The sequence below is a fragment of the Melanotaenia boesemani genome, chromosome 11 (assembly GCF_017639745.1).
Source record: "Melanotaenia boesemani isolate fMelBoe1 chromosome 11, fMelBoe1.pri, whole genome shotgun sequence".
In the NCBI taxonomy this organism is placed as follows: domain Eukaryota; kingdom Metazoa; phylum Chordata; class Actinopteri; order Atheriniformes; family Melanotaeniidae; genus Melanotaenia; species Melanotaenia boesemani.
In genome coordinates this window covers 5,581,077-5,608,141 of record NC_055692.1, presented here as the reverse complement: position 1 = coordinate 5,608,141, position 27,065 = coordinate 5,581,077, and the positions used below count along the sequence as shown (strand labels likewise).

At 37.2% G+C, this 27,065-nt stretch overlaps 1 protein-coding gene across 2 annotated transcripts in view; it reads right to left on the bottom strand.

Annotated features, from left to right (window-relative positions):
* slc4a4a (solute carrier family 4 member 4a) overlaps positions 1-27,065 on the bottom strand; it is a 69,976-nt gene that overhangs the window by 27,357 nt on the left and 15,554 nt on the right. For both annotated transcript variants that reach the window (XM_041999869.1, XM_041999870.1), the window contains exons 5-8: positions 11,636-11,771; positions 10,082-10,242; positions 7,635-7,787; positions 4,309-4,385 (exon numbers count right to left, since the gene is read on the bottom strand). In XM_041999869.1, coding sequence (XP_041855803.1) covers positions 4,309-4,385; positions 7,635-7,787; positions 10,082-10,242; positions 11,636-11,771 — 527 coding nt within the window. The remainder of the gene's footprint in view (positions 1-4,308; positions 4,386-7,634; positions 7,788-10,081; positions 10,243-11,635; positions 11,772-27,065) is intronic.

Here is a 27,065-nt window from a genome sequence, read left to right as displayed (position 1 = left end):
TTCTTCCATTCATACTGATGCTAATAGTGGACATAATAATCTTTAATATCAACTTTTGAAGTCTTTCATACCAACCCACAGTGGGAAGAGAATAAAAAAAGAGCAAAGTGCAGCTGAGGAAAACGATTAATATGAAACCTGGCTTCCCGTCTGCCACCATCCATCCTCATGAAATGGCCATCTTCAACCTCTGAGGACTAAAATCCGATTAACCTGTGACCCTTCAGTGCTATGATCTAATCAGAGGCTGTTGGGCCATGTAGGCAAAGAGTTTTTCTGTAAATGATTGAGTTTAGAGGTTAAACCTGTCTAACTGCACACTCTGACCCGTGTCCAATCACCGCTAATCCACACCGTGTTGCCTCTGTAAACGAACCTAGATCTGTTCTCTGCTGCTGACACAAGAAATACACTCCAAGTAAACCTTCCAGTAGACCGCAAAGCATCTCAAACCCCTACATAAACACAGCCAAGAGTATCTGCATGACTGTGCATTTGGGAGTAGTAAAACCAGGAAGTTTATTAATCAAATTAACCCTTAAAACGGCAAGTCATTTTATGCTATTTTTGGTACCTTTTTAAAAAAAAATATATATATATAAAAATTCAAGTAGAGGTTCAACCCTTTTAAGAACAGTGAACATAGACATTTTTCTTTCAGGACAGCTTCAGCTGACAGATTATGAGGCTAAAATGATGTAAAATTAATGTATCAACAGATATGGCACCATAAATCCAATAAAACCAACAAAACAGAATTTATTACTAACAGTACTTTAAAGAAATAACAGAATAGAAACTATTTACATTTCTTCACTATTTACACTATTTACTATCCTCAGAAAATCCATTCAAACGCAGCTCATTTTTGGTGCCACCGTGCATCTAAAACATCTTTATTCCAGTCATATGACCAGTAATTTTGTTAATTTCACACACGCTCAGACATTTTTGCTCACTTGATGATCTTTGGCTGCTCCTGATCGGGTGGTATCGTCAATTAAAGCTTCCTAATTGGTGGAAACTTTATCAGGCAGTGGCTTCATCATAGTTTCTGGGTCACAATTGAGGTATATTAGCAACATAGTAGTGATAGCAAGCTTTTTTATTACAAACATATGATAGATTATTATATAATTATGGTGTTATCATGAATCATTGTGGATTTACCATACAGAGCCTCTGAATAAAGGTATTCACTACCTTTCCCGAGACACTGTGGACAATATAAGCGATATCAATAAAGGGTGCTGGAGATCTAGAAGAGTTTTTAGAGGTAATCTAAGACCGTTGCCCTGCAGGAGAGAAATTTTCTTCCCCACGTCATATACATGTGAAAGTGTCTCCTCATCTTATCCAGCGTTTTCACTCTGGTATGGAAATTATCCGTGACTGTGGAAACTTCGGAAGGGAGCCGAGTGGGTGTGGAAGCGCTTCAGCTTCAGTTTAGGAGATGCGTTTCCTGTCCAGTTATCTCTTTCATACTCTGTCCCACAGGAGCACTTACTGGGTTGCTTTGACCTCATTCTGATCTCCCAGAGGGCTGGTATGGGAAGAGAGCATATGCGCAAATGGCCACTGTGAGCTGTGGTAATCTGAGCAATCTCAGTGCAGATACAATGGCAGAATAACAGCACAGCTTTATTTCTAAGGAAGAAATCCATAATTTTCTTATTTCAGCTTCTACAGTTTTCTAAATGTAGAAATCCAGTTAAAGGTTAAGGATATTCTGGTTGAAACATTTAATAAGACACCTTGGGGGGTATAGAATAAGAAGCTTGTTGTAGATGTTTTAAATTCACAAACACAGTGAAGAAAAGACAGATCAGGCGAGAAGGTTTTAGTGGTTATCTCATTGCAGAAGTTTCCACAGTTATCCTTCCAGCTTCTTCTGGCTGAAAAACGTCACATTTTAAAGTTAAATCTTCACTTTTTAAACAGCTTATTACACAAAAAACATGATGATAAAGCTGGTTTAAATGCCAACACCCTGCAGCGTGAACGTGCTTTGCTCAGTTTAAGTAGGCTATTTTAGAAATGATTTACACTTCTTACTTGTAATGTCTCAACTAAACCAGCTTGTCAGATTATTTACAAAAACCTTCAAGATTTCATCTCGTGTTAAACAACCCAGTTTCTTGAATGACGTCAGATTATGTTTACTATGATGTCAATAAGTCACATATCTGAGTGTTACATGCCCCTCTTGTGACTGATTAATTTGGCTTTTGTCTCTCGTGGATCTGTCTGACGCCAGAGGCAGCAAACTACTTGAACCTGTATTGTTTCGTTAACCTTTGGTAATCGTTACTAATTAGGCTGGGAGTCAGCAGCCGTTCAGTTCTGGTTTCATTACTTGAGTTTTCCAGAATTAACTTTTACATTTACTCAAATTTACACTGTGGCTGTTTTTAGAGCTGCTCCATTATCGTTTTTCTTTGGCAAGGAATCCCATTTCTTTTTATTTTCGGGTTTAGTAAATAATTTTCTATTAAAACCACTTTTCTGTACGTTTAAATCTTTTGAGATATTGTTTAATTTAGCAACCATAAATAGTGGTTGGTAGGTACATGAATAAATAATTAAATCTCTTGGAGGTTGTTAATTTGCTTTTGATTTTTTAAATACAAAAACTGAATAATTTACCAGCTAAACTGTTGCATTTTATTGCTGTTTTCCAATATTCTATTATATGTTATAGTGTTTTTTTCATTATTTTCCTTGTATTGTTTTATGTTGTCTTTTGTACGGTGACCTTGAGTGTCCTGAAAGGCACCTATAAATAAAATGTATTTTTATTATCTTTTTATTAAACATTCTGGTCTTGAAAATTTTTTAAAAATAAATAAAACCAATTTTTTTTTTATTAAGCTTAAAATAATGAGAAGCTAAATTCTTATGATTACTGGTTTTATGGCAGCTTAAACTCTGAGATATGGACTTCACTAATAAAAAACAACATTCCTCATCGATCAGGTCTCCGTTTTCTCTAACAGCAGCTGACAGGAAAGCTTTAGAGGATGGAGCATCGTCACTCTTTTCTTCTCAACCTCCACCATAAACATTAAATCAGACGGAGATCTGGACAGTTTGTAGGTCATATCATTAGGATAATTTAGATTTCCTTCCTGAATTAAAGTCTGCAACATGATGCATTAACATCCTGAAAAGTGACTCCATCATCGCCAAACTTCCTTACAACTGATGAAATGAGAAAAGTGTGCAAATTTTAACGTCCACCAGTGTGTTTAAAGGACATTTTCTCCAGTCCTTTTCCTGACATCAGTGGTGGTTGAGATTTCTTTAACTAATATCTTACAGTATGTTCAGAAACACACAGTCCTGCTTCTGCCCATTTTCACCTACACTGCTTTGATTTTTCTCTTGTTTTGTTGACCTGTAGGTTTCCCTTTTAAGAACCTCCTATTTTGTTTGTATTTTCTCCAAGTATTAAATAAAACCAACATTTTTTTAGTCCCCAACCCAGGAATAAACAAGAGACCAGCCCCTGACAACGTGAGGGCTTGTAAACTAAAAGCAAGTTGGATAAATACTAAAACCTTTAAGAGCTTTAACAATATATAAGTATATATATATATATATATATATATATATATATATATATATAGGTATTTTAAAATTAATTCAGAAGCACACAGGAAGTCAATGCAGAGATGTAAGGATTGGTGTAATATGAGCTCTCTTTCTGGTCTTTGTCAGCAGACTAGCAGCTGAGTTTTGTAAAAGCTGTAAAGTCTTATTTAGTCTTCTGTCTTAAGGCTTATAGTCTTATTATGAAGACTAGAAAGAAGAGTATTAAAATATTCTATTCTACATGTGATAAAAAGATGGAGCAGAGTCTCTGCATTGGCCTGATGTGAGCTTAATTATGGTTTTGAAGGAGTTTTATCATCCTTAATATCATTTCCTCTCTTGTTTGGACCATGTTTCCTGTGAAGCAGCTCTTTTAGGTTCACTAAGCTAATTTATTTATATATTTTGACTTGTGCAGGCATTTACATTTTAAAATTAAAGAGTGATTACACTTTTTTTCTATTTTATCTGAAAAAACTACTAACCATTTTATCTAAATATTTTTAAATCTTTTCCAAAGCCATGATGTGAGCTGTTAAATGGAGTAAATCTAAATTTTTTTTCTCTCTCTTAAAAAGAAAAAAAAAGGCAAATGAATGAACCTCTTTCAAGAGAGGTGAATAACATTTTTGCCCAGATCAAATCACAACAACATAGTTTTGTTAAAACAGCAGAATTATGATGCAAATTTTTTTTTTTTTTAAATTGACGAACCTGGTCCTTTTCTGGTTTGTCAGAGATGTCGTTCAGGCTGCTGGACGCCAGGTTGCGGTGAGTTGTGGTGGGACTATCTGTTGGTACACAGCAACAATCAGCAGTTGGACAACCTGACCCTCATCGTAATGCAAAAAAATAAGTGGAAAAGAGGATGAAGGAGGAGACCCAGGAAAAAATAGTGGCCCAGCACCCAGCTTACACAGTTAGACAAACTGAAACATCTCCAGCAAAACCTCACAGCATTGAATGAAACTGTTACAAATAGCTGAATGCGTTCAGGGTATGCACTGTTTACATGATGTCAAACTTTATCTGAATTTAGATCAACCATCCTAAATCATTCTAATTAACGGTAATAGAAAAATAATCCTCCTCCTTTTATTTTTCTCCATCTTTATTAACTGTGAAGCAACCACAATCAGAGTATCTGCCATCTGTCTGCCCTGTCTTTCTCATCAAACTCTCCCACAAAGTGCCCCCTTCCTCTTTAGCAGGTGAACTTCAGACTCTGACTGATCCTCTGCTGACTTTTAGTTTCAGCTCGTCATCTCCTGAGCGATCTGACAGCTACCGCAGCCGCCAGAGATCAGAGAGGGTGTCTGGGGACAGAAAAACCTCAGCGGGTGCAAAAATCTGGTGCCACTGTAGCTTTCATACATCTACCCCCTCAGCATCATGGGTAATAACATGTATGTCAGTATGATGCAGCCAAATAATGAAAACCAGAATAATAAAAAAAACTAAATTTTATTTTATTTAAAACCTATACATTAAATTAAAAAAAAATCCTTTCTACGCACAGCATTACTAGTAAATGGTCTGCAATGTGAACTGGGTTTGGCAAACTTACTAAGCCAGTCCATACTGGTACTCCTTTGGTTCTGCAAGTCCTCCATTGAGATGTGACCTGACAGGCAAGTCACAGAGTTCTCAAGAGGACTACGGGCTTTTAGTAGCAGCAGAAGGTTATCACAACCAATCCAGGCAAGCAGAACGAAGAAAAGAGAGATGGAAAGGACAGATGAGGGGAGAATGACAGCAGAGCACACTGAGACAAAGCAATAGATGATTAAGATAAAAAAAGACTGTTAAAAGATTTGAGTAGTAGGATTTATCTGTGTTACAAGTTGTGTAAAGCAACAGTGAGGAAAGAGAAGAAGTGCAGTTAAACACAGAAACCATGAGTCGTCGGACAGCATCAGTTTAAATTGTTTTATAACAAAGATGTAATCAGTTATCAGTAATAGTCTTTATCTTTACTATGAACCTGATAACAGATGCAGGAAATTTCCATTTGAACCTTCTTATCATTCAAATGTTTCTTGAATGGGATTGAAGGTAATAAATAACTTCACTTTCCAAAGACCCATGGCGCCTTACAGGTTGTTTACATAACAGTGACATCCAGTTACTCAGCATGTAGCTGGGCTACCATTTCCTTAATTTGTTTTCATCTCTATTTCATTTATTAATGATTTTGTAGCTGATTGACATGCAAATGTATTCATATGAATTTATTAATGTGAAAAATCCATTCAAATATCAACCCGTGTGTATATTTTTGTGTATCTTTAAACATTTATTTTGTAGTAGTTTTCTATTAAACAAATTAGCCCGTTGGTGTGATGACAAGAGCTGTTAAAGTATAAATAAAAATGTATATTTAACAAATCTGAATTAAAATTTCCTATGTGTTCTGTAAACATAACTAAATACAACTTAGGAAAATTAAGAAGTAATCCTGGTTAAAAAAAAGACTGGGTCAGTCTTGTGATTCCCATGCCCTTGGACTTTACGACAGGAAAATAAAACCCTCAGTTCTCTGGTGTGGAAGATTACAGCAGAAGTTTTACAGGTGCTGATACCGGGTCATTCTCCTGTGAATGAAGTAAGTACTGTTGCCTACAGTCAATACATTTAAAGGAAACCCAACTAATCTGACTTTATAAGATTGACAGTTTATAAGATTACCTCTGGCATCCCTTCAATTATCTCCTATTTTTGTTTACACCACGATGCATCACATGTGCTTGTGATGTCAGATGGCTGGAACAGCCTGCTATAATAACAATTATTTCTGTTTTGCCCAGTTTGAACATGTGGTAAAGACAACAGCAAATACATCTGAACTACCTTTTGTCAACAGCTTTCCAAAGGAAATATCATGAAGTGAGCTAAAGGTACAACTGGTGCTATCACTGAGGGTGGTCTCACAATAGTTAGCACAAAAATAAACTAATGGGGCTGTTAATTACAAGTCTTAATTCTTTATTTGTGATGAATAAATGGCTTAGCTTTGTTGCCTTTATATGGTTTTCAAGTTTGAATGACTGATAACGGTTGTAAATCCAACCAACGATAAGCAACTGCAACTGCAACTGAGGGCTCTGCTGCAAGAAGTTAGCATGTTAGCGTGACAATGAACTTATTCAAAAATAAGACTTTTGTGACTGGTGTAAAATATTCTTTAACATTGGACATTCACTCCCAGATAATGCAGACAGGAGTCAGTTACATTCCTGAGAGTATCTGTTTGTGTTCCATTAAAACAGGCTACACGAGGATTTACCTGTTAGCTTAAGCTAACAAAGGTATCAAATATATTGGGCAAATATAGCAAGGACACATCTGTAGGTCTTTGGAAGCCGTCTTTCTTCCTTTTTTAATCTAGGGAAGCTGTGAAGACTTCATAGCTTCACCTCCCTTGCTTTCTGATTAGAAAACACAACCAAAACAGCACCACGTGGCACTGAATCGATATCTTTTAAAGCTAGCTGGTAAAAGTTGTAGCACTTTTCAAAGGCTAGCATTCGAATGTGGTAATGATGTCTTAATTAACCCAGAATTTCATGTGCATTTACATTAACAGCAGCCTCTGTAGTTAAAAATATGTGATAAACTTAAAAATAAAAAAAGCAACTAGAGCATATTAAGGCTTATAACTCTTATTAGTCAGACTTCGTTTTTAAGTGGCATTATAAAGTTGATAATGATTGTGATTATATTTAAAATCAACAAACATTAGTTTCATTAATTAATTGACTTGGTATGAAGCAAAGTTATTGTGTTAACACATTAAAAAATCACACATAGACACAGACATCGCCTAGGATTGTTAATTAAAAATGTTTTCTTGCATCTTTTGGTTCCATCTGATTCTTATTTGGGCTTTTCAGTGCCACATTAGCTGGTTCATGCCCTCAAAACTTACTGTGGACCCTCTACTTATAAGAAAAAGATTTTACTTTTCTTGGAAAAAAATGAAAAAGACTGCACCAAACTGGCACCAGTATTACCGTTTTCCTGGTTGGAAAACAGCCTACTTGCACTGGAGACCGTTTTTCCAATGTCAGCCAGGGAGCGCAGGTTGGACTTCTTGGTCTGGTGGCGATGTTTCCGTAGCAACGTGTACATCACCTTGTCCTTCAGGTCTGCTTTCAGCTGGCCAATCTCTATCTGGTTGTCAGTGATCATCTCTGAAGATGCAGAGAGGAGACAATAGGGAGATAATGTGGAAAGAGAATTTTTTGTATTTTTCACGGGAGACGGAATCACACAGCATTTAAAGTCATGAAGAAATATCACCCAATAAAAATTCATATTTCAAAAACTGCAAATATCATCAAAAAACAGCTTTTGTAGAGTCAAATCTTGTCTTACATTTCTTGGAAAAATCATTTTAGAAATTAAAGTAATGTAATGAACCCCAATGTTACATTAAACTATCAGGAATTTTGAAACCAAAACTATATTTTTAGGAGGTAACACTTGGGAAAAATCAATGTTTTATAAAATGTGCACATCTTTAAGAGCATTATTTCATCTTGCATCCCTCTTTTTAACCCGCCTCACTCATACTCTTGATTCCACTACACAAATCACTCAAAGCAGATAGTCACAGTAGAAAGCTACTTCATACTTGCTTGGACTTAATTAGTGCTTCCAAGACTGTAATACTCCTGTATAAAAGTATTCATGGCATCATGAAATCACTCAATTTAAGGTCTAGCCTGTTTTAAAAAAAGAAGGTCAGAAGCCTGAATGCTGGCAGGAAGCAGCCTCGGGGAGATTTCTCTGCCTGCAGAGTGCTGTTAATGGCCCATAAGTCAAGTCGGCAGTCCTCAAAGCAAGAGGCCCAGCTCCTCTCGGCCTGTGCAGTCCATGCAGCACAGTCAATTACTTCACATTAATCAGTCCAAGAGATAACTCTTCCTCCTGCTCCTTCATGCAGACAAAAAAGGATGGGGAGGTGGCATAACATAGGAGGGCAGAGACACAATCACCTCAGAGCAAATGGAGAGGGTTGACTGTCCCCAGATTATGAAGCTTTTGTGTGGCCATTTATAAACTGCTTGAGTCCATTGTTGTAAGATAAACTCAGCATATCCAGGACTGCATCTGGGGCCTTTAGCTACTTTTTGAACAAAAGTAGCAGGTGTAAAAAGTCAGCGTCCTGTGACATACATCAGTCCACAAATCTGTGCATCACACTGCTGTCTGTCTGCACACTGCACATCAGAGACAAGATCGAATCATACAGACAAATGAGGTCTTGGTTCACAATCAGGAACACGTTGACCTTTACTAGTTAGCAAAGAAAACAGAGGGATGAAGAGATGTGAAGGGAAGAAAAACAAAATCACCCTTAATTTAAGAAAGGCCTCATTTTTCTTATATTCTAATTATTTCTAATAATTGTCGGTAGTTTTAAAGTGAAATATGATGATATTATTATATAATGTAATGTAAATGTGGAAGTTGTGTAACGTAAACAGCCAGTTCTGAGCTTCTCTCTTTAACTTTCATTATTCAACGTGCACAATGCAGCGATCAGGGCAACTATTATATTCAGTATTTTTATAATTATATTATTGACTAAAGAAAGTTTACTGATGACCCCATGAAATCAAAATGTATGTTCCTATTTAATATCTTGCACTATACGTCACTATTCATTTCTACAATTATATCGATGAAATAAAGAGATTGTGTGTGTATTTTAAGTTATTAGAAAACTTTCCATTTTTTAAAAAACATTTAATGTTATCATGAAACAGAAGAGCTCTAATTGCCACTGGTAAAATCAAGCTAACTAGTAAAGACAGCCATTAGAGATGGCTTTAACTTCAATCCATTCTGATTGGCCAACTCCAATAGCCTGATAAGACTCCACCTACCATTTCAAATTAGCCCTTCTTACTTCAAAAACTAAGCAAATCACCAGCATTTTTTAAATAATTTTTCTGGAAAAATCCCAGCTATAAAAACACCTACAAAATTACAAATACAACATACCCTTTCTTTGTTAGGATTGATGCTTTCTGTAGGTGTTTTTATGTAAAACAGAGCATATGAAAACATTTAATCTGTTCTTTTCCTTGAGGCCCTTCATTAACCTGTGAATCAAGCTAGACTCAGGATGTGTGCTTGTCTTGCAACAAATGACACAATTTCTGGAATATTGAACATTAGCAGAGCTGATTAGGAGTCGTGGGCGGAGCTTGATCAGGCTGCCAATCAGAGCAGACTGGGCTTTTTGGGGTGGACGTAATTTTACTAGCTTTTACGTTTACATTAAATTACATTAAATCACTAAAGATGTAGAAACATGCAATACTTTGTTAACTTTAATGTTAAATAGTAACTTTCAGACTTTTTTTCATCACCTTTGTAATGTTGGAATTGATCAAGTGTCAGACCTGCATATTTTCACACAATCTCTAATATATTTTCATCGCAGATGAAAACTTAACGGATTAATCAACCTTACCAACAACCTGAGGCAGAGTTGAAGCTTCCATGTCGAGCATGATGGTGCCTTTCTCTATGCATGTCCGCAATTCAAACAGGCTATGTAAAGACAGCGTTGCCACATGGGGTTTACTCCATCGTTCACCCCCCTTTTCTACCTTCTCCTCAAACTTTATCCACCTGTAGGGATGAAAAAAGAGAGAGAGATTTATTATAAATAGCCATATTGGACCAGCAACTCATTTTATCTAATCTTTATTAACCAGGAAGTCCAACTGAGATTAGAAATCTCTGTTTTACAATGGAGGCCTTGCAGAGGTAACAGCCATACAAAATTTACACATGTAATGATCCTTTCTTTTATAGTTAAAATGAGATAAAGCATTAGGGTTTAATTTTGCATTGATGATAGTCTATTGAGTCCCTCTGACCCCCCTCCCGCAGAGTCAGGGGTACGACAGCCAGAACTGTTTCAGTACCAGGGTTTTTATTTGCCCACTTTGGCTGCCAAACTTGCACTTGGCAGACTGACAGCGGTACCCAGCACTGGTGAGACCATCATGTTCATTTTGAGCTCACTTGCTAAAACTTGCACAAAAACCAGATCTCTTAAATTGTTCACAGAATAGTTTATATGGTTTATAAACTTAAGAAAATATATCTGAATTAGGTTTTTGTGTAAAATATAGAAACATCTGGCAGCACAGATAACAAAATTTCCCAAAACTACAGTAGTGTCAAAAAGAAAAATGTGAAAACTACTAATGTAGTGCTCTAAAGTCAGTTTAATTTGTCCTGGACTGTTCCAATAACAAGATAGTGCAATACAGCATTTTTAGATGCTGTGTGTTCAAAGGTAATAAAACCACAATGATCATATTTATATTCAAGGCTTCACTAACAGCAACAAAGGACACATCTACCTGTAGAAAATAGTTTATAATGGAATTATTAAGCCCCCTTCACCCTCCCATGTCTTTTTAAAAACAGAAAGAAAAGAAATCACTGCATTGTGGTGAATGTTTTACAATCTCCATATCGATTTTCTGTCTGGTACGTTAATAGGAACGTTTTAGAAAAAATCATTTATCATTTGACAAAAATTGTCAATAGAAAACTATATATATTTATATACAATATAAAATAGTTACTTTAGCCTTAAAAAACTTCTAAATCAATAATAAAGTAATGTGCATTTAAAAGAGTTTCTCTGCAAATCAATCAGGCCACATTTAAACAAAACTACTGTCTGCAGTACAATTGGTCAGAGGTTAGAATGATAAATAAACCATTTGGTGCCTCAAACAGCAGCCCAGAGATCCAGTTTTCCCTGAGAGAGCTTCACTCGTCCAGGGCTAATGATGTATAAACAATCATCCCATCTCTGTCCAATCACTGCTGCACAAAATCTGTGAAACCTTCAGATGGATGAAATATGTTCTCGTAGATTGAAAATTTTGGAGGTAAACTTGATGACTTATATTCTCAAATGAACTTTATTGTAATGTGGGGAAGAGAGTGGGTTTGGGGGAAGGGGGGTGTAGCACTGTTATTAGGAACAAAATGTTCTTACCTGGCCGTCTCTTTCCATTCCATCTCCTGTCCATCCACGGACAGCAGTTCATCCAGCTCTGTAAAGAGTTGTGGGGGTGCCGGGCCATCATCTTCCTCCCCCAAGATGAAGCGGATCCTCTCGGCTGCTGGTGAGACTGTGGAAAAAGTAAAGATACTGCAATTCATAGGCTGGCATTGATGCCCATTGGGCACAGCTTTGGGCACTGGCTTTTCGTCCTCAGGTAGACCCTTCCCATTGACCTCAGGAGGAGGTGGAGGTGGTGGGATTTTAACCATCACCTCCTCTTTCTCCTCCATATCCTCTTCCTTTTCTTCCTTCTCTTCTTGATTATTGTTGTTGGACATCTTTAAAATCAGAGTGACCCCCCCGAGATGCTCTTCAAGTCAGCTGACACTGGGTTTGATAATCACACAGCAGTCTGCTAAGAAGCACAAGTCTGCAGAGTCCCACAGCAGCAGCTAGACCCTCATTAAAGTCTTGGGTGGAAGTGACAGCCGCTCTCAGCTGCCTCCTCCAGCACTTGCCGAAACAGGTAGGAGGGGGCTGATGGGGTTTGGGGGTCCCCTCAGTGATAGTGTCCCCACAGCTTGCCCCTTTCCCTCTCTTCTGCCTCCCCTTCACTTTTCAAACAGTGCTTCACAATTTGTCCTTCTGCCTTGGCACGCAGCCCTGGAACTCCTCATTAACAATTAGGAAATGGTTCACAAACCGGCCTATTATTTAACTGTGGATTGCCTTTCCTTCCTTTTGTTTTCTCATTTGAATATTAAGAGTCTAACACAATTCCAATAGTACCGATGAACAATAATACTTTTAAGTCCTATTCAGACATGGTATAAATGGACGACATCACCATCGACTGTTTCAACAAGTGTACACTATGTTCCAACTCTGAATGAAAGCAGGTCCGCGGGTCATTGGAACTGGACATAAGTTTCTCAACAGCAAACAATTACATAAAATCAGTGTGTGGTCCAGCAAGGCCAATATTAACCCAGAAAAATACAAATAAATTATGTATTTATTTTACAATTGCTGGTACATTTCAAAATTAGACAGAAAAAAAAATATATACAACAGAGTTTTTCCATTAAACCTCCTTCATTCTTTTAGAGAATAGTCTTTATTTAGCTTTTGCTGACCTTAAACCTGTCATATTTAAAATATTTATTATTATTATTATTGTTATTATTATTATTATTTATTTATTTATTTTTTAAGTTTTTGGGGGGAAATACTTTATTTCTCCTCAGAGATGCGAAATGTACCCACAATTATAAAATAGCCTATATGTTTTTTATAGCTTTCCGAGTACTTTCAAAAAACATAATACAGTTAAATAAAACTGCTGTAAATAGTTGTTTAAAGGCCTTACATACCCAAAAATAGAAAAATAAATTCCAATTAATACTTATTTTAGCCTTTTTTGGATTTTATGGCAGCGTTTTGAAGCTTTATGGGGGGGAGTATAATCATGGACAATTTTTCCAACCATCAAAACAAATGTTCAAATTGACTGCAGTTCTTGTTTTATAGCAATGCAGTATCACCTGAAAAAATCAATTTATCATCAACAAAGCTACTGTATGCATGACTGATAAACTTTTAAAGCCCACCTGTTTATTCCCTGCAATGGCTGCCATCTCTTTTGGTTCCTTGAATTGAATGGAATTAAATAAAATTATACTTTATTCCCCCAAAATGAAAGTTGTTTTGAAGAGAAAAGGATCAATAAACAGCTGTGACTATATTTAAACTGCAGCTGTGCACAGTGCAGCTGAACAAGCCTCTGCCTGAACACACTGTTGTTTAGTCACTACAGTATGTAATGTACCAACTGTGCAGTGTTGTCCAATATGCTGAGCAGCTTGTGGAGGACGCTTCCTTGCATAATCTCCTTCAAGGGCTTCACCACAGAGCTGGCTTTCTTCATCAGTTTGTTCAGTTTCTTTTAGTCTCTGGCTCTGATGCCCCAAACCATGTTTGCAAAGCAAATTTATAGTTATAGCCATACAATTCCTTCCATTGTTACAAATATGAACCACTTTCTCCACTGAAACTTCCATTAATTACAACAGATTTATTAAATTTTTCAGGCTTATCTACACTATATTGTGATTCAAGATTAATTTAGTTTCATAACACAAGTATGTACTATGGAGGAATAAGACTGCAACTTTTCAAGAGGTGCCTAAATCTAATTTACTATACCTTCACAACCAACAATCACCATGTAAACAGAGCACAGCTATTATTAGTTATATTAAAAATGCCTGTGCATTACCAAAATATATGCCTGCACATGGTCTATTTAAGTTAATGTCCTGTAATTCAGACTGCTGATGTGTCATTTTACTCTGTAGGACGCTGCACAAAGCATCAGACAGTTAGTGTTACTGGCAAAGTAAATGGTAGGAAAAAAATATCCCAGTATTCGGTTTAGGCCATACTACCGATCCATAATTGGAACACGCTATGATACCATATCCTTGGGAGCATTATTTACACAGTAGTGCAGAAAGTAGTGTAGGGACAAGAAAAAGCAATTAACAGTGGAAGAGAGACAGACCATCATAACACACAGAAGTGTAGGTCAGAGAAATTACGATTTCTCCTACGTTCACACTGCAGCTCAATTCCGATTTTTTGCCCATATGTCACTCATTTTGGATCTTTTTTAATGACAGTCTGAATAGCACAAATCAGATTTTTATTTAAATCCGATCCAGGACACTTTCATATATGGTTCTAAATTGGATACATATCAGATCTGTGTCAAAGCAACCTCAGTCTGAATGATAATGTCGCATTTCATCCGACTTTAATGTCACACAAGTGAGACAAACGTCACAATTCTGTACCAGTAAACAGGGAAAAATAACAAATCATGAGAACTTTAAACAGCTTGAATTTCAATAAAAACACTGAAAAAATGGGGGTTTTATAAACTTTTGTCTGGTAGTGTATTTCAAAGAAGCTGGTTTGGACCCAAAATACCCCAACGGATACTGATTAGAGAACTATGGAGCAATTTATTGTTCTATGTGGAAGTAATAGTGAAGTGTTTTAATTAAATGTCCACCCAAGTGAAGATCATTTTCTTTTTCCTTTAAAAAAAAATTTGCCTACTGGCGTCTTTATGTCCTTTAAAGGGCAATAGTGCTGGTCCTGATGGACCAAACTTGCTGCTCATGTGATTATGTATCCCTTTGCTGATTTATTTAATTTATCTCCAAATACTCATTAGCTGCTTTCCCACTGTAGGAACTTTTTTGTTTGTTTTTTGTGTTTGGTTTCCACTTATTCATTTCTGCTTGTTGTGGCCCAGTTATTTTTAAAAACCACTGTTACAGCTGCAGATGACCACAATATTAGCTTCTTGGTGGTGTTGTTCTCTTCTTTCATTATTTTTTGCAGGTTTTGTTTTGTTGTTGTGTGGCGCTACAGTAACGGCTCTTTGTCGCAGACGGTCGCGTCACATCGGTCCCTGAGTCATGTGCGAATGGTAAATGGTCTGTATTTATACAGCACTTTTACCCAAAGCATTTTACATATAGGCCTACATCACACACTGATGGCAGAAGCTGCCATGCAAGGCGCTCAACCACGACCCATCAGGAGCAATTTGGGGTTTTGTTTCTTGCCCAGGGACACCTCGACATGAGCTTGACAGGCCGAGGATCGAACAGGCAACCTTCAGGCTACAAAATGACCACTCTGCCCACTGAGCCACGCCACCCCAAATGCAAAATGAGACACCGTTGATATGTTTACAGGAGAATGCAAAATGAAACAGCTCCCCTGTGGAAGAGCAGTTCATAGAGCGAAATTCGAGGCGGACACTCCTTAGAACTGCATGCTTAGAACTTCTCTGTCCGAATGTGGCTATTCAGTCCCATCACTTTGGAAATGTGTTAGTTACCCCTCTCTTTAAAAATAGTGATGCATCTGATGTCAATAATTATCAACCAATCTCAATTATTTGCAATATCAACTATCACAATATATTGCTTTGCATAATATTCTATCTTCCTCCCCAGTCTGGGAGACTGGGAGGTTTAACCAGTTTGATTCCATGGTTTGTAAAACATCCTGAAACTGAACGTTGACATCTTTACAGGAGACATTTTGAAAAGCTTTTTTTAAACAAAGCTTTACATCAAAAAGCGTTAAAGGGTAGTGTTAAGGGTTCTGAATGGTTTGGATTAGGCTTCAGGAATGCATTATGTTAGCAGAAGTCCTTACAATCCAATTCCAAGGTATAAACATGAATAAAAGAAAAAAAAGTTGGGTGATCAGATTTTATTTTGACTTGCCAACATTGTTTCATTTCTATTTGTCATGATTTCTTTGGGATTCTTCGTCTTGTTACATGAAAATGTAAACTTAAATAAATAAAAACTTCAAATTGAGTGAAAATAAACAGATGGATGACAAAAATCATATTTATCATCTTAGTTTTAAATAAGGAAATCCTACAAAAAAAAACAACATTTCTAAACCAATTAAAGGAGTTGAGCAATTAGCTCGGCTTGCAGGTGAAATGTAGATGATTACATCTACACTGCGCTTATCAGGACATCTACACAGTCATTCATCTGTCCATTCATTAAATCAGCAATCTGGCTGAACCATAAACAGGCCAAAGGCTTGCAGATTCCCCTTGTTGGGTTTTCTGCAGCACAAGAACAACAACTACAGCTACAGGTATAAGCCAGACGAGCAGCTGCAAGATTACTAGGTGGAGGATAAACTGTCTGCTGGCACACAATCAGACATTCCCACACTCACTCACTCACTCACACACATATACACACTCGTCCACAAGCTGCAACTAGCCTGACTCACTGCTACCTGTTTAATAACATCTTAGAAGGAATAATTAACATGGGTTACACACATTCAGCTGACACTTATATAGAGAGCGATTTATGTTGATTACAGTAAACAGTTAAAACAAGCTTTAAATACCTATATGGCCAAAATTGCATGGAAACAATAGCCAGCAGTGCAAGATGAGGGAAAAGGCTTGAGTAATGTAGGTTCATAAATAGAAACTACTATTGTATTTCTTTAAAAAACGCACAATAGGAGGGCAATACAGGCATGTTCCTTACAAACAGTGGTAGGAAATATAATGTAAGTGTAATAAAGTCATTCATACAAAAAAATAGTCTTTCTCTTCCCTGAGAAGGCAATGGTTTATCTTAGCAGAGACAAGATTTGACACAAGCCCAGGCAAATGCCTACTCCACGTTTACTGTTCCAATCCACTACTTCACACACAGTGAGTCCAAACAGGGACTAAATCTAGATAAGCATATTAAAATTAAATTAAAAAAAAAAAATTTTAAAAAGTATGTAGATAGGGAAAATGTCACTAAAAATATTTGTATCTTCCTTTTTGTAAAGCCTTAGTTTGACGCTCTGACCCTTGCTTTCATCCATGTGTCACTTGTAAAAAACAAAAACTCCACAAGATCTTTCGTATTCAGTCGAACAGTTTACTTTAAAACTTCACAAAAAAAATGGTCCATTCTCTATAGTATGGAAAATAAAAGTAAATAAAACATAATGCCATGAAATGAGAGAAAGAGAGGTCAAAAAACTGTGTGGCTCTACTCCAGGCTTGCCTGAATGTGTTGTTTGATCAGGTCCCAGCCCCACCCCTTGTTAGCCTGCCCAACCAATCAAATATGCAAATCATCTTAGAGCCACAATATCCTCTTCGAAGTTACAAAGTTATCCATGCACGTAATTAAATAAAGCATTTTTCTTGTTTTTAGCTTGAATTACAAAACACCTATATATGAAATAATCTGAAAACATGAATGAAATCTTTAACATAATAACTTTAACCATAACTTAACTAAAACTTGCATTTAGGCTCCTACAATATTTATAAATAGCAAAAGTATGTGGACCATCAGGATTTTTTTTAAAGTTAAATTAGCGTCAGGCATTTTCAGCCTGTCAGATCTTTGCAACACCTTTGTTGAAATGTATTATTCCTGTATATCACTGTTCCTAGACAAGTAGAAAGCCTTGTTTAGTTGAAAGATCATAAATGTGCTTATATTTTTCAGTATTTAAAACTGGTGCTATTGTTGTTAGCAATCCATGATGCTATGTGGCAAAGCTGGCTACCAATCACATAATTCATTCAAAACTTCAGAACCAATCATACTAAGACATAAGACTGTTGGTCTTATGCTGTGGGATTTATTGAGCGAAGAAGTGCAAACAATAATAAATCAACCTAACCACGTTAGTTTGAAAACAGGCAAACAACAGAACTATGAAGTAAAATAGGAAATTCTGAGAATTCTGAGATAGGATACAGAGAACATTGTAGCACAGAAACAGAAACAGTGAGGTGAAACTTACCAACAAACCCCTCATGACCTCAGATAATGGACTTGTGTCTTTAACTTGTCTTATTGAATCTCAGAGATCTGAATATTAGGCTGATATAGGTCATATTTATCTGATATCTGATGTCTTCCTCACACACCAGCATAAGACATGGATTTCCCCAGTGTTTTATGCTTGGATTGATACTATTCACATTGTATATGTTTCCATTAGATCAGTGTTTCTTAATCCTGGTCCTCAGGACCCACTGCCATGCATGTTTTAGAGGTAACCCTACTTTAACACACCAGAATGAAATGAATGGCATGTTAACAGGCTTGCAAAGAACTTGATGATGAAGTTATTAATCAGAATTAGATGTGTTGGAGTAGGAACTAATGAAAAACATGCAGGGCAGTGGGTCCTGAGGACCTGGATTGAGAAACACTACAATAAATAATATCATTAGACAGCATGACATAAATGTTCATAGCTATGCAGATGATATTCAGCTCTTCTTATCCATGAAGCCTAATAAAACCAATCAGCTGGTCAGATATCAGTTAAGATATTTCAAAGATAAAAGCTTGGATGACTGAATTTTCTCTCTCTTACTTCAGACAAGACTGAGGGTGCTGTTGATCTTAAACATCTCTATAGGTCTATATTCCCCTAACAGAACACTTCACTCTCAGATTGTGAGTTTACTTTTGGTTTCTAGAGTTTCTAAAAGTAGAATGGGAGGCAGAGCCTTCAGTAATCAGACCCCTCTCTATGGAACCAAATCCCATTCTGGGTTCAGGAAGCAGACACCTTTTCTACCCTTTAAGTTTAGTCTTCAAACTTTTCTTTTTTTTAAAAAGCTTCTAGTTGGGGCTGGCTTGGGTGACCTTTAGCCATCACTTTAGTTATGTGCCATATACTTAAGCTCCAAGGGGATGTCCTATGAATTCATTTTCTTGTCATGTCCACCACCAACTGGTTGAGGTCAGATGGCCACCCTTCCTCCTGGTTCTGCTGGAGCTTTACCTTCCTGGTTAATGGGTGTTAGTCCTCTTCACTGTCACCTGCCACTGATTGCATGCTCAGGATGATGGATGGAATCAAAGAGATTTGAAGCAATCCATTGGATTCTTTAGTCAGGCAATTATTATTTTTTAATTGGCTTATATGAACACAGTTATAAATTGGACTATTGTGGATCATATAATGGATTTGTTTTAAATTGATTATTACTGGACTACAATAAATTTGATTTAATTAAATCCCTCTTTAAAAGTGTATGGAAATGATTTTATAATACATTAGTGCTATAACAAATAACGTTGAATTAAACTGAATACCACACCACAACATAATGGTTTAACTGTTCAAATTAACTACCATGATCCCAATCTAGACACAAAGACTAAATTACTTTTTATTTTAGTTTGTGTCCAGTGGAGAAACAGATGCTGATAATAATCAGGCTGGAAAAGGTTCCTAAAACTATCTCTAAGGAACTTGGACACAAGCCAATAGTCAGATTGGGTACAAATAAAGGACATTCAGGACTACCATTACCCTCACAAGGTGCAGTTGATCAACAAAGATCTGCGGTAGAGTGAGTTACGTAACAGTGTGAAGTCTCAAAGAACTTTTGGTTACTTCTAAGAATCTAAATGCCCCTTAAATTGGCTAACGTCCATGAATCCATTATGACATCGCTAAAAAGCAATGTTTTGCATGGCCGGGCTGCAAAGAGAAAGCCACTGATCTCCAACATGCAGTAAGGGAAAGCTCAGTTTACGCTTTGTTAAAGATCATTTGGATATAACAAAAGGGTTTTGAAAGAATGTTTTGTGGACATGCAAAGCCAAATTTAAAGGAATATATTTGCAGACAGGATAAAGCTGCATTCCAGCATAAGGACCTTGATCTGTCTCTTAACAAAGTAGTGGCAGTATTATGGTTTGGGCCGGTTTTGGTACACATAGAACAGAATGACTTGATGGGACAATAAATGCTAAAGTATAAAAGTGTGGTTTTAAAGAAAACGTTTAAAGAAATGGTCAAAAATTCCTCAAGGTGGAGGTGCAGAGCTTATAAAGCAGTCACATTAAATGTTCATGGCAAATATAACTGCACATATCTGTGGGGGTGGGGTGAGGGGTTCCTTTACTAAATTAACAAAAATATTTTATCTGTCAATTTGGCTCATATGTGTCTTATTAATCTTAAAACTCACATTATGAGACAAATGTATTCATAAGCTGGACAACAATTGCTTATTAATATTATTTTCAACAAAACTCCTAATCTTCTGATTCACAGTAAGCATGTAAAGTTGCTAACCTTTATTCAAGATTTTCCAGATGCTGCATGTCATGCAACCTGGCAAAAAGCCAAGCTGGTAACAAGTACATTGTTGGTGTCAATGTAATACTGTCCCACTTGACCAGTTGCTAAGAGAAAGGTGGGAGGATGGGTGAGGAGGGTTAGTGGGGTGAGGCTCAGTGCACAGTGAAAGCAAAAAGGGGTGAGAGCTAGCACAGAAAGGAGGGATAGAAATGAAAATCCTATCGTTCCCATTTCAAAGCACTGTGTGCTCTAGCCAAGAGCCATGGGCATACAAAGAGGACTTTGTCCCACCAGCAAAGGCTCATGGGATAGGGGACGGAGGAAGAATGCCTGCTGCCCAGCAGAAAGCTTAGTGTGACTGCCACCAAAGGCCTGTTCAGTCCCGCTCTTGACATGCATCCTACACAAATACCGTTCATCTCCCCTGCCCTTTTTGAAAATTTCAGCACAGCAAAAATTATACATGAGATCCACTGGCATATTCATTGTCTGTAACCACACATGTAATGATAATGTAGCTGTATGTCATCTTATTCAACAGAAGAAATGTTCTGTCACAAAATCTGCGATTCAGTATGCAAGCCAGCTAACAGACAGGGAGGGAACAGGGACTGGGTTGAATGCAGAGTAACACCCCGAGGGTGGTTCACTGAGAGCACAGTTTGTATCCCCAGACCATCTCGCTCTGGTATGTTATTGTGATAGCTGAGGTGGGCAGCTTCAGATGAGAATATAACAAATACCAGCTGAGAGGGAATAACCTGAAATGAAATGCACACTGTCCTGTCTGCAGGTACACAGACTTTTAAATTCCATTTTCTCTGTGCTTCTTATAGTTTTTGCTGAAAACAGCAAAACCCACTTCATCCCTGAAAAACAAACTACACAAACTATTCTGAACAATCCAAGCAGATGACCCACAACAGCACTATGAAAGAAAGAGTTTTGTCACACTAAAGAATTGGAGAAAAAAAAACAGATCACAATTCTGATGACAACCATGTAATAAGAGGAGAGCAGGGGGCCCAACAAAGAGACCTGTGGGACACCACATTTTGATTATTTGATATTTTAATCAATACAATCAATCAACACAGTGTTTAATACAAAATCAAATGATTCACTAATGAATGAAAAACAGAGGGGATCAACATTAACTATATCTTAGAAAAAAAAACTTTTTATAAAGAGGAAAATAACATGAGACATACTCAAAGACTGTTAAGGGAGCCAAAAAAAATGATCAAATTTCTGGAAAATCTGGTTAAAATATCTCACTGTATCTATAACATCATCTGGTGTCAGTCCCACAGAATGAAATAGTTTTTTTTTTCCAACACTCATGTTCTCACCTGACAACTTATTGTTCCAAAAATTACAACCTTAATTTTAATACACTTTTTAATCTTTTGGGACCTGTTTCCAGGCCACCGTAATAGTCGAATTATGTTTTCAATGACAGAGAGATCTGGACTGCAGGCAGGCCAGTCGAGCATAAACACTCTGAGTCTATGAACCCACACTGTCGGTAGTCATGCAGAATGATGTCTGGCATTGTCATTCTGAAACAAACAGTGACCTCCAGGAACAGACATCACTACCACAAGCCTTTTGAAGATTCCAATATGCACCTCTGTATTAATAGCATTTTACGTACACGTCATCATGGTGACATGATGTTCTGCCATGCAGTGCTACCTGAGGGCTCAAAGGTCAACAGTGGTTTCTGGGCTTAACCCTTCATGCAATCCTTCTTTAGTCTTTCAATCTTTTGACAACATTATGTGCTGTAATTATTGAAAACTGTTAAACATAGATATAAAATAAACTAACAAAATACAGATTTTGCTTAATTAAACTCCCTAAATTTCTAAAAAAAACTGTGGTTTGATTCTTAAATCTTACATTGGTTTTAAACCATTATTATCATCATGACAAACTGAATCTAAAAATAAAACAGTATTTGTGTTTGAAGCCTGTGTATCCATTAAACATCATGCAGTTAATGCTTAAAATGAGGCCCACAAGCTGAAAGTGATGATAATGATAAGCTAGCTGCTACTTTACTCTGTTAGGGTTTAAAAATACTGCAGCTTGTTGAACTTTAGCTGATATTTTGATCAAAATGTCCTGCCACTGGTTGTTTGTAGCCAAAAAATAATCAATACAAGTTGTATAAAGGCAAAAAGAACAAACACGGTTTTTATCTAGCTACTATTGCTATTATTAGCATTGCCATGTGAACGCTGCATTGCTTTACAATGACTTTTCAGAAACGCCAATCATGTACCTATGTTGACCTTTAAATTCATCTAATCAAATTAAAAGAGTGCTCATAAATTTAAAGACTTCCTCCAGTGAAATAACAGTGAAATATGAACATAAAAGTGGAAATCTGTCCACAAAAAGTCAAAGCCCTTGACTTTAGCAAATTAAACCCATTTCAGTCCAAGCAAAGTTTCTGAGTAATCTCTGTAATCCACTTTGAGAGAACATTTGATCCCGGTAGAATAAGATGGGGAAAGGGATTGAAAAAAACATGCTCATCAAAATAAGGAGGGGTCAAATAGCTGTACAGTGGATTCACATGTATCCAAGAGGATGTACTTCATCTCCCCACAGCGTCCATCTGACCAAACAAGAGGATTTGAGTCCAGACAGACAAGGGCCTTCCCCTGGGGGAAGACATGTTTCCCAGAAAGAATAACGTTGTACAGCGGAGTGAATAACAGCAGGACATTAGGTACTGCGTGCCTATCAGTTTTTGCATGCCTGACAGATGGCTGCAGATTGGAGTTTTAGCTGTATAAACATTTAAAGGAATAGCAGCTCTGGAAATGGATACACATAATACAAACTAAACTTTTATAAAGTCAGCAAAATGAAAAAGAAAAATCATCAAAAATAAAACTTCAATTAGCTTAATGAGTTTTAACTACCTTTATTTTAACGATTTTGACTTTCATGATGTTTAGATTGGTTAAAATGAATTTTCTGAACCTAAAGTGTGAGAAAGGTAATAAAGAGTCATGTAAAAAAGAAAGCACACCTCTTCTAGATTTTTCGATTTTACATATCAGTACATAAGAATGATAAGACAAAGACTATTCCCCTTCCACTTACCCACGCACTTCCTCTGCTCTCCTGAACTATGTCTCATTGACACCTCAGCCCATCTGCCCCCAACTAGGGCTCTCTTCTCCCTCTCTTATCACTTTCCTGCTGAAGATGTGAGGAAAGAGTTCTGTCACCTTCGTCCTATGAAAACTGCAGGCCCTGATGGCCTCAACTCCAGAGTGCTGAAAGGATGTGCCTCTTAGTTGTGTGGTATCTTCAAACACATCTTCAACCTTAGCCTGATCCAGATGATTGTCCCTGACAGGAGGAAAACCTCATGTCTGGAAGAAGAAGAAGCATCCCAGCACACACAGTGACTATAGACCAGTGGCCCTGATGTCACATGGCATGAAGTCGCTATAGAGGCTCATGCTTAAGCATCTTCTCACAGTTGTCGGACCATTATTGGACCCCCTGCAGTTCCTGTAACCAGCCCCAGATAGGAATGGAAGACACCGTTATTTTCCAGCTGCACCAAGCCTACACCCACCTGGAGGAGACAGGCAGCACTGTGAGAGTTATGTTCTTCGAATTCTCCAATGCTTTTAATACCATTCGACCTGCCCCGCTCAACAGCAAACTACTGGACAAGCAGGTGGATGCTTGGTTCGCAGCCGGGATCCACAACTACCTCACAGGCAGGCCTCAGTATGTGAGGTTGGGGAATATCATATCAGACACCATTGTAAGCAGCATGAAGGTGCCACAGAAGATGGTCCTGTCCCCATTCCTGTTTATCCTTTACACTTCAGACTTCAGGTTCTCTTCACAGTCCTGCCACCTGCAGAGTAGGGCTGGGCGATATGGCCTAAAAATGAAATCTCCCGATTTTTTATAACCAAATCCGATTTCCGATTTTAATCGATTTTTTTTCCTTTCTTTTACAAACATAAACTTATTAAAAACATTTACTTGTTTATATAGATGAATGCCAGCAAAAATAATGCGTATAATGTCAAAGCTTTTCCATCATATAAACGACTTCATATCTTACATAGAAATATGCAACACAATGCATCTGTGATCTCTTTCCATCTGGACCCTTATCATACAGGATCCACTGCAGAAATAATTCCCCTGATGAAGGTCGTCTCTTAACTAGAGTTTGTGGGCTAAAGATGACTTCTGCATCTCGTAGAGAGCAGCATTTCTCACTGCAGTTATACGCACAGCTAAATCCCAGGCGTGAGTGAAGGGTCACTTTACTGAAAATCTGTCAGACAAACACCGTTCTGGTGTGGAGGGGGGGCTATGTCTGCTGCTAACTAACTATGGAAAAAATCCCGATTTTCATAAAAATAAATCTCCAGAAATGCAAAATTCGATTTATCGATTTAATCGATTAATCGCCCAGCCCTACTGCAGAGGTTCACAGATGACTCTGCCATCGTGAGCTGTATCAGTAGGGGCTAGGAGGAGGAGTACAGGGGTATGGTGGACAGGTTTGTGGAGTGGTATGGACTGAACCACCTGTAGCTTAATGTCACAAAGACAAAGCAGCTGCAATTTGTGGAAAAACAAAGTAAAGCCTGATATCAATCATCAATCAGATGTATTAGTTGGTCATCATCGGTGGGAGAACTTCTATAAAAGCAGATTTTCCGCAGTTTTGCTGTTCTGCAGCATTCAGATGTGTGTTGACATAATACAAAGGAGAAAAAGACATCAGACATGATCTCAGAAAAACAACTGATGCTACACATTAATCTGGGAAGGGTTATAAAGACATTTCCAAACAATTTCAAACCCATTACTCTAGTGGGTAAACATTCATGACTAGAGAGGACGTCCCAGCAAGTTCAGCACAAGGTCTGACCATGCAATGCTCAGAGAAACTGCAAAAAACCCCAAGAGATGCATCTCACACTCTATATGCCTCAGTTAGCACATTAAATATTCAGGTTTGTGACAGTACAATAAAACATGGAACAAGTACGGTTGCTTGGAAGGGTTGCAGTGGAAAGCTTCTTTCTAAAAAGAACATGACAGGATTAGATGAAGTTATTGCTGCACAATAAACTGGAAACTTGAATAAGGAGCTGCTGTAGAGGCTACAAGTACAGATGCATATGCTATGTAAAGCCTCTGAGTCTAATTTATGATGTGGGTTATATAAACAAAAAATAGTATACATTATAATTTTATCTTTGTGTTTTTTTAACTATTAGAAACACTCACAATTTATATATATAATATGAATACCATGAAATGTTCACATTTCATATAATTGATCCATTTAAATTAAATATAAACATAAATTTATATAAAAGATCAAATATTATTTGAAAGGGCAACAGTGTAAAATGAAACATGTATCTCCCAAAACCTGTTTACACACAATATGACAAATGTCCACATGAATGTTCAACAATACCAAATGTACACAATCTGTTTGTGGTGTTTTTTCAATGTGCATTTCATTTACACCTTTTGTTTCATGACAGATTTTCCACAACACCAGTAGCATTTCCATTTGCTTCCCAGAAACCAGCAGACTGTCAAATTGTTGACTGTTAACAAAATGGTAGTCGTCACATTTTCATCCAACACAGTCATAGTTTCCATAAATGGAGAAATACTTCTACTGTAAACGAACTGAGGCAGGGCTTGCAAAATCATGGCATTGTGCAAGTTTGTCAACATAAAATTAGAGATGTGCACCTAATTTCTGACTGCATGTGCACCTCTGCAAGTGTAAAAAAAGCCAGTAACTTGCTATGTTGTCAAATTATTGACTCTGTCACTAATTTAGCGAGTATTCGGGCCTTCTAGCCATTTTTTAAGCGACTAGTGACTGTTTTCCTTCCAGCTGCAGTGAGAGCAGGAGATGTTTACCTCTGCACCACATCCAAACAAAAAATTAAATGTGCATACACAAAACTGACACTTTCTTATCCTACCCTTGCTCATAGTCAGATTAATGTCCATTAATGAAGACTGTTGACAAAAAACTTATAAAAAGACAAAAATGCTTGACTGTAACATGCTGTAGACCCTATTGAAAGTAAGGTTGTGCATATTGACACTTTAACGCATGAATTAATTAATGCCCACATGTATTTTAAAAAGAAGTGTTTAAATTTCTGGTTTGTAAAGGAATACAGCTGTTTTTACAAATAAGTGTTTTTAAATCAAAAGTACAGAACATTTGTTAATCTAGAGGTACTTTTACTATAAGTTTTCAATAAACCACTTTAAACTAAAAGGCACTTTTATATGTATGTTTTAGCTTTTCTAAGATTTTTATAAGATTTCATAAGATTAAATGTAAGGTTAATAGTTCACAAATTTGGGATGTGCACCTAAATTATTTTTGGTGCATGTAATGTTGTTTGCCACGTGCACCACTGCACATTTACTCAAAAATGTATTTGGAGCCCTGGGAAATGTTTGGGGATTAAGTTTGTCCCTCATCACTTTCAGAGTTCACTGGGTTTATTTTAAATATGGTGCCCCTCAGTTTGAGACTAAAACATTTCAATAACAGCATCTTTGAACACACACAAAACATCCAGCCTTGAAGCAGATGGGCTACAGCAGCAGAAGACCACACCGGGTGCCTCCTCCTGTCAGCTAAAAACAGGAAACTGAGGCTACAATTCACACTGGACAACAG